Source organism: Danio aesculapii, chromosome 23, assembly GCF_903798145.1.
Source record: "Danio aesculapii chromosome 23, fDanAes4.1, whole genome shotgun sequence".
Classification (NCBI taxonomy): Eukaryota; Metazoa; Chordata; class Actinopteri; order Cypriniformes; family Danionidae; genus Danio; species Danio aesculapii.
This window is the reverse complement of record NC_079457.1, coordinates 26,066,816-26,076,168: the sequence shown is the minus strand read 5'-3', so window position 1 is coordinate 26,076,168 and position 9,353 is coordinate 26,066,816. Positions and strand designations below refer to the sequence as shown.

The following is a 9,353-nucleotide window of genomic DNA, read 5'->3' as shown; positions in this document are numbered from 1 at the left end:
AGAGAAGACAGTGATGTATTTAATAAACAATAACACAGAGAAGCTGGACTTTCTGGCTAGCCAGTAAAGTATATATATATATATATATATATATATATATATATATATATATATATATATATATATATATATATATATATATATATATATATATATATATATATATATATAAATTATATGCAATACTGTATGTGTGTATATATACCAACACACACACATATTTTATTTATAGTCAATGTTGATTCCATTCACTACATTTCATTCTTTGTTTAACTGCTACAAACAAAACTTTAGGCTGGTACAGTAGCTTATATTAAGTGTATATAGGATTTACTGTCAGTGAAATAAAATAAACTAAAAAGGAATTTAGTACAGAAGCTTCTTTCAGCCACAAAAATAAAAAAGGCATTTGTGATTTTTCCTTCATAATTTTTCCTTCCTTGCAATTATGGGTTTAGATCCCACAGTTCAGATGTTTCTTCACAAATGAGCAAATGTAAGTTTTTATTAAAATCTCAAAATTCTGACTTTTGAATCATGAGAAATGCCTAAAACTCACAAATAACAAATTATAACATAAAATGTCTTTATTATAGCTATTACTATTATTATTAGATTTTTTTATCTTGTGGTGTAAATAGGCTTTTATAGAATAGAGACACCATTATAGTAGAACGAACTAGTTCAAACTTTATTTATTTACATTTTAAAGGCAACAACATTGTCTATTTATAGACATATTTATTGTACTTAATTAATTGTTCACTTTAATTAACATAATCACATAAACAGCACACATAGATGAATTCATATAGATCGTTAGAATACCTCACCCGAATGTTACTTTTGTGCCTGCTGAATTTAGTAATGTATAAAATAATCATGCAGTAAATTACTCTCTCTCTGCAGCTGGGCAGATCTCCACACTACTGTTGGTGATTCTTATTCCATAATGACCTGCCCAGAAAAGAGTGTCCCTCCCACCATGGGTAAAACTGATAAACCGAACACCAGGTCCATAATCCTTGAAGACGTGAGTCATCTGAAACAGACCAGAAGAAATAAAAGGGCAACTGACTCTGATAACAACAAATTCACTTTAAAAGTACAACTTTTCCTATGTTTACATCCACACAACTCCTAAGATTTTGACATTTGAAAACGCTGGAAATTTGAGTAACACTTTACTTGAACATGTGTTAAAAAGACTGTCATAAAACCTTGACAATAATCCCATGCCACATGCCATGAATGTTAACATGCTTATAACAACTGTCATTAAGTGTCATTTACTCAGTTATGACATTTTAAATGCATAAAATTAAATTGTTTGTTATGACAAGTTGACATAAACAAGGACTGCGTCTGAAATCGTATACTTTTATACAATATAGTACGCTAAAAACAGTATGCGAGTCGAGTAGTATGTCTGAATTTACAAAATTCAAAAACAGTATCTGAGAAGTACCCGGATGGCCTACTACTTCCGGCGAGATTCTAAAGCGTGCATCCGATGCACACTATGCTATCCCATGATGCACTGCAAGAGAATTCATGAATGGTAGTGAAGTGACGCAGGTAAGTCACATGATCAGGACAAAATGGTGGATGTAGCACGTCTGAGTTCCATTCGTACTATTTTTTGGTTGAGTAGTACATTTAAATTCCAATGCAGTATCTACTGAGTAGTAGGTCATTTCAGACGCAGTTAAATACATTGCAACCTGTGTTCATCTTTGTCATGACAACTTGACATCACCAAGACAAGAAAACTTGTCAAAAATCTGTCATAAACATGACTGTCACGAAGCCATTGTAATGAGACATTTTATTGACAAAAACACTGAACACTTTGTTCCACTGAAAACATTATCAGAAAAATATTCATGACGCAATTATAATGACCGCATGACAATCATGTTTATGACATATTTATGACAAGGTATGTTGTCTTGGTAATGTCTAATCGTCATGAAAAAGGATGAAGACTGGTTGTGATGTCATGTGGTCTTTGCAAATGACATAACTGGGCAATTGGCACTTACAGAGTCCCTATTATGCATTATAAAGGTCATATTTTAGTTATGGAGGTCTCCAACAACAGGCTGATATGCATCCATGGTCAAAAAACACTTTCATTGTCTTATAATATGCATTTATTTTACCTGATTATCCCACCGACTCCCATTTGATTTGTTCAGCGATTGCAGGGTAGGTTACAATCACTAAGAGAAGGCCAGAGATTAAATCCAACATCAGAAAAAATGACAGGAACAAACACAGCCCAAGGTTAGCTTTATACTGTGGTGTTGTTGTGAAAATGAACTTTAATCATTTATTCCCCACAGCCGCATCTCTGACCCTCTCTCAGTGATTATAATCTTTGCGTCATGATCAATCCCATGATCCTTCGTGCTCTGCTTGTGTTTGAAGGGAAGGGAGCGTTCACGTTTACTTCATATGTGGTGATGTCTTGTATCGACGTCGATACAAGCAGGCAAGAGATTCGGACGCAAGCCAAATCATTTATTTGACTCTGAGTCGACTCTTTCTCCAAAGAATCAATCGTTTTATACACAGTGCACTTTCAGATTAAAGCCTCAGCTGGATGTTTTCATTCACTTAGAGCTGCGTTATACACTACATAGAAGGTAATTTTCAAAAACAGTTGTCATAAGCATGCAAAAATCTGTAATCAGCCATAAATTATGTGTCATGTCATGTTTAAAAAGGTTTAATGCACATCCCTTCAAGCACTACCAAAATTAGTTTATATTATTCTAGTTGCATTATCGTAGCAACCAGGGATGGGCAAAAATACACTGAATTGTATTTTAAAACAAAATACCAAATACCTCAATTTTATGTGTATCAAAATAAACTACAAAATACAGCAGCCACAAATGTATCAAAATAAAATACTGTATTTTTGAATTAAAAAAAAAAATACCACAAAAGACTTTTACAAGGTAACACGAAAACTCTTAGCAAACTACCAATCCCTTCACCAATAATCTTGCTCAGTAAAGTAAACAATGTTTAATAGCAACAACTTTTCTCTGCCACTTTGTTCACCTATAGACGAATTACCAACCTACGTCACACATGACGTCATACAGGTTCCCGGTTGCAATAGCAAACATGTCGTGTTGTGCAGTAGGATGCCAAATTCGAATTTTACCGTGCACCACACTGCTTTTAATGCCAACCACAGATGTCTTTGGCTAAAAGTGAGCTGAATGAAGTGACGACCTAATTAAAAATGCTCGACTCAGCAGTACTCATTTTACATCAGGTAAGTTCACGCTATCCTAAATCATACACATTATGCATTTTTGATTGCAGCAATGATATCAGCAAAAACAGTTACATGGTTAATTAAACTGCGGACACTGAATGCTAAGAATGAAATGTGAAAATGTAAGTTATTAAGGTAAAGCTTAGTTTTATATTCACACATTCGGTCAGTGACAACTTGTGACACACTCCCTAACGTTATATAGTTTACCACGGCACTTTGAATCTTTGGTTTGAAATAACCTGCAAGTGTGAACTTGACTTAAAAAACAACATTGACACTGTTTATTTGACTGTGAACCATGTTGCACTTTAATAGTCATTGGCTGCTAATATGATTTCGCAACTTAGAGTTTGCAAATAATACTTTTATATTATTGAGGAGAAAGTCCGAATATGCAAATATAAAACCAACTTTACCTCTATGTGTAAGTTCACATACCCTGCCGTACAGGTGTAGTTCGCTGTCAGAATGCAGTTGTTTTGCATGTTGATGATTACCCAGGCCTTGTATAGCTCCGTCTTTTTTCCTTGTCTTTGGCTAAGCAAAACTTCAGTTTTTAGCACTACAAGGTTTTGAATCCGCTAATCATGGAACATTATTTCTTGCACATGTCCACACAGAACAAAATTGTTGGCATCCTAAGTTGTAGGCCTTTAACTTCTCTCTTGTTAAAACACTTGGAGCTTCAATGAGATTGTATATATCCATTTCGTCTTGTCCAATATCCATTAGGAGGGTGCTATCACAAATGGACCTGTCAGACGAACGCTGCTCACTTTAACCTTAATTTCGCCGAATCATTGTGCTTATCACTGGGTGAGAAGCTGTTATAATACGCTGAAAGCATTATGTAAATAATAGATATAATATGTAATCAATATAACTTATTTGTAAGACAACAACAAACTCTGTACCACATCGGATGTCATATTTTGATACAAAATATTGATCCATTTTCATTAAACCTATCAAATACAAATAACAAAATACTATTTTGTAGTTGACATATGCATTTAAAATATATCATAAATACTGCCCATCTCTGATAGCAACTATAGGAGTACCACAACAGATTAATTGAAGTGCTGTCATGTAAGATTTGATGGTTTAACTACTACAAAAGAACTGCATTCATTCCGAATGATAAAGACATGTATTGGCTTTAATTTGCCAGGATGTTTATACCAATGGGTTTACACTTCTAGAATATACACTAGGCCTTTGTTGTTAATGAATTCCAATTTGTGTTTGATACATACATATTTCTTAGATTCTGAATACGGGACTGTATTAAACTGGACAGAAGAGAACATTTGCTTCAAAAATATTGCTGAATAGTGATAAGATGCTCCATTTAATGAACCTTTAAAATTACCCTTAAAAAAGTGTAGGCCACTGTAATAACAAAAAAGCTTGAAGTATTATCAACTCACTTGACACCATGGCTCATCATTCCACTGTTCAAAGACCACTTTCTCAGGCTGAAAGGTATCGATTGGCTCCTTTTTCTGATCAAGCAACTCCACACAAATCTGATACTTACATCCACAATCAAAACGTGGTCCATACCTGCCGATAACACAAAACATACTGTAAGTATGCTGCCTATAACAATATGCTTTGTCAGAAGTCTTTAATCAAACAAATATAGACAACCAAAACACAAGGTAGGAAAACTAATATAGTTGTATCAATAGTTATGTTTCAATCCAAAAACGCTAATTAAATTTATGAGCAAAAATGGAATAGTGCAAAAAAGACATGTGAGTAAAGCAGCTTTTCCATCCAATGAGTCAAAGAGAACAAAATCGTCACTTCCTGATTAACTGACGCCAAATATCAACAGTAAAAACATAATTTGCTGCAGTAGGAGAAGCTGTGTGAATCTTTTCTTTATTTAATGAATGACTTGTGCCTCAGAAGACGAAGCCGACATGCAATGAACACATGGTGGCGTTTGAAGACATGAGATGCGGGTCACAGATGCTTTCGGCTTTTCTGGAGGAAATTGATAATAAAATAACACTAATACTGAAATGGTTAAATCGTTTTAGAATGACCAAAACAACATTTCAGATATTTTACAATGTTCTCAGCCTGCTGGTTTGTCTATTCAAACACATTTTATCATCACATGATCTCTTATAACAAAATCACGTAACTTTTTTTTTTAATGTGCACACTGGAATTTGTTCGGTAAAAGGGTTTCCATCTTAGTTTATGCGCATCTTTTCTCATTGAATAAAAAGTTTATCCTATCAGTTATGAGCATTTTTTAATCCACATTTTCAAAAAGTATGTTCATTAAACATTTCTGCGCATTTCCAAAATGTGCAGAAAAATAGGTGGATATAAACATAGCTAATGAAACTGGACAATGAACTACGGAAAGTGAGAAACTTCTGGTATGTCTAGTCATGTCGGATACCGGCAGATAAGACAGTACTAACACTGATCCTTGAAATCCTTGAACTCCATTATTGTGGAACACAAACGTTGATTTCAACAAACTATTAAAAAAGGGAAGGTTGGAAAATTTTGTACATAAAAAAAGCAAACAAACCATATATGTATATATATATATATATATATATATATATATATATATATATATATATATATATATATATATATATATAGTTATTATTATTTTTTTGTCTAATATTCGAAAGAAAGTAGAAATAGAAAGAATAGAAAGTAGTTTTGGTTTAACTACACTAAACAGAAACAAGGTTTTTAGGTTTAATTATTGTTGTAATAAAGTCAAAAGAAAATCTAGTGCTTCTTAGAAAACTTAACTGAACTGTGGCCCAAAAACCTTTAACCGTACCATGAATGTATATTTACACCCATAACTACCATATTACCTATGAAACTTTTACAAACTTTGAACAGCAAAGACATCATAGCATAAATGCTCACCAGTCTGAGATTTTAATGTGAGGTTGCACCTGATCCATAAAAGCAGCAGTGTAGCCTTCTTTCTGCAAATCAATCAGCTGTTTCTTCAAACATAACCTGCGAAAATAAGTCTATTAATGATTCATATGTACATAGTAAATGGTGACTGATTTCAATATCCCCTATACTGAATATGCTCAAAACTGTTCTAAAGTATCTAAAACATCAAACATACCCATAAGATGTGACAAAACATTTGGTGACTGTGACATCTGGAAATGGTGTCCTATTTTCCTCTGATGCCCAGCTGTCACCTCCATTATGTACAACCGTCCATCCTGTAAATTTATCTAACAAAAACACCACAGAAGAAACACATTTTAATAAACACATTTATTGTTCAAACAAAATAATGTATATTACGGCTACCATTGACTAAAACTAAACTGTTACTTTACAAAAAAAAATTAGAAATTATAAATGTATAAAAACTTCTAACTTCATTTTAAAAACTTCAAATTCTTATTCATTTTAGTTACAAAATCGGACAACAAAACAACAAATATCAATGATATAGATGTGACTCACCATCAGCTTTGGGATTCTTGATCAGGTTACGTCGTTTCTTAGTTATAAAGTAAAACTGGCACCAGTCCTTTGGGGGTCTGGAGGCATCACAGGGCTGGATCCCCTCTCTACGACAGCGCTCTTTCCAGTGTGCAGAACTGTCCACCAGCTCTTTCCACACAGGACACACCAGACGACACACTTGCACCACCTGATGAGCGGGCATGTTCAGCAAGATCTCCTCAACCACAGCTAGAGGAACATCTGGCATCACACCTGTGAACTGACAGACAGAAAGGTTAACATTCAGTTCCAAAGCAGTAGGAAAACCCACAATGATTGCTGGATTTCTAGTCATCAATAGGCTCACACAGAAACTGCACAAATGGAAATCTGCAGATTTACCCAGATTTTTGAGCTCATCATTCAATCTATTTATTCACTTAGTAAATGTGAGTAAATATATATTTATTCAGTATTTACATTAATTTCAGTTATATTATTAAATAATATGCAAATGCTGTACATGGTTTATGTACAATACAGTTTGTAAAGTAATATTTTCTGTCCTTTAGTAGACATCTTCTATAAAAACTAGTGGTTCAACAAGAAACAAGTGGTTCAAATAACATTTGCACTGTAAACCTTAAACATGTTTTATTTTATTTTTATTATTTTATATTTATATTATATTATTTAATAATTTTATTTAGTGTGTTATGTTTTTGGTTACAATACTCTCAAAATCGCACCACATAAATCCACATATTAAATACAAAATTCTGGACAGAAATACCAAAAATGTCCACAGATTCTGTCTGGCTTTTGACATAAGCTTCCAAAAACCAGTTTGACCTGGTTTACCAGTCTGGACCAACAAGAAAGCTTTTCCAAAATACCTTTACCACATACAACTGGGCTTTCCATCTGAAAAGATTGCTTCTCGTTTATTCCTGGGACAGTTTTATGATCACACTTAATGCAACTTACTGCGTCTGATCTGCGTCCCCCCGAAGCAGTATGTATATGCTTGCTGTCCAACTGACCCATTCTTGTTTTAGGATATGCCATTTGCCTTTTATGAGACACCTTTACTCGTCTGGACCTACGATTGAAAACACGAAAGCTGCTTTACAGTTACAGTACAAAATCTAAAGGATAATAATAGCCGCTGGCAGCTACCTTGGCATTAGTTATGTGTCAGATATGTTTCTGGAAAACTGGATCACTTCTTGCACTCGAGCGTCTTGACGACTCACTACCAACTGATGTTGACAAAATCGGTAACATAAACTTCTTTGCGGTTTAAATGTTTTATTAGTCACGCACAACACGTTTCTACATAGTTTTTGTAGGTTCGTCTCCAACGTTACCGAGAAGTCGAGAAACGAAAGAACGCTTACGTCTGATCTAATATCAGGAAGTTGCTTGCTAGTTGCCGTGGCTGAGGCTCCTCCCACTTTTTCGAGGTCCCGGAAGTATTCTCACTTCAGTTTTTCTTAAAGGGATTTGTCTTCGTTAAAGCATTGTAGCATGTGAATCAAACCAACCGGCTACGAGGTGATTCACATTACAAACTTGATTTGATTTGAGATGAATAAATCAATGAAATCTTATTTCAATCTTTTTTATTGGTCTTTTGTATGACAATACAAATTATATATTGAGAATTAAACAGTAATATATTGCCTATTGTTAACCCCATCCCCTAACCTCTCATTCATTAACTCATTTAACAAAACATAAATAAATAAATAAATAAATAAATAAATAAATAAATAAATAAATAAATACCAAATAAAGTACATTAAATACATACAGTGAAAATATTGACAGCGCTTCACCTTTTTCATATTTTTTTCTGTTACACCCTTATTCCAAAATTGATTAAATTAATTCATTTCCTGAAAATTCTACACAAAATACCCCATAATAACAATGTGAAAAAAAAGATTTTTTTGAAACTGTTGCAAATTTATTACAAATAAAAAACCTGAAAAATAAAATGTACATAGGTATTGTTATATAAGCATTGTGTGTTGCATCACATTTAATAGATTTATTGGATACAGTTATTCAATATTTACATGCCCGAAGCAAGGGGGGGTTAACTTCGAACGACCAAAAGGTCCAGAATTTGTCCTTTTAATTATTTTATGTAATTTAATTTTATATAATATTTTTTATTATATAATTAATATAATTATATTTAATATATTGTAATAAAGTGTAATTTTCAATAACTATGGCCTCAAGCCTCAAAGCCGCGAGTCACGTGACACAACCCACTGAGTGGTCATATTTCAATTTTTGATGCGACATCCATACCAAAGAGCTTAGAACTATGCTCTGTGTCCATACAGAGTAAGAGAGGCAGAAAAGGCAGGCAGCAGCGTCATTATCGCAAAATAATGAACGTATATATGTTCAAAGACTGCCAAACAGGGTAAGGCTAAAGTTATTATATTATATTGAAATGGTAAAATTAATCAACTTTTCGATGACATTCTAATTTATTTAGATGTTTTATTTGTATATAGATTGATGTTCACTAAAAATGACCCATAAAATTCATTGAAATATG

General features: G+C 33.4%; 1 protein-coding gene across 1 annotated transcript; it reads right to left on the bottom strand.

Annotated features, from left to right (window-relative positions):
• Positions 1 to 612: 612 nt before the first annotated feature.
• LOC130217087 (F-box only protein 44-like) lies at positions 613 to 8,214 on the bottom strand. Its single transcript, XM_056449101.1, has 7 exons — positions 7,952 to 8,214; positions 7,760 to 7,874; positions 6,791 to 7,052; positions 6,438 to 6,552; positions 6,224 to 6,319; positions 4,735 to 4,870; positions 613 to 1,042 (listed from the first exon to the last, which is right to left on the bottom strand). The coding sequence occupies exons 1-7, from the start codon at positions 7,957 to 7,959 to the stop codon at positions 893 to 895; spliced, it is 882 nt and encodes a 293-aa protein (XP_056305076.1). The 5' UTR covers positions 7,960 to 8,214; the 3' UTR covers positions 613 to 892.
• Between the last annotated feature and the right edge of the window lie 1,139 nt (positions 8,215 to 9,353).

Bases quoted from the DNA above. Each gene is read 5' to 3' on its own strand.
- LOC130217087 (XM_056449101.1), bottom strand. The intron at 7,053-7,759 runs GTAAGTTGCATT...TCTGTCTGTCAG, and splicing joins GGGGACGCAGATCAGACGCA to TTCACAGGTGTGATGCCAGA. The intron at 6,320-6,437 runs GTATGTTTGATG...TTATTTTCGCAG, and splicing joins TGTTTTGTCACATCTTATGG to GTTATGTTTGAAGAAACAGC.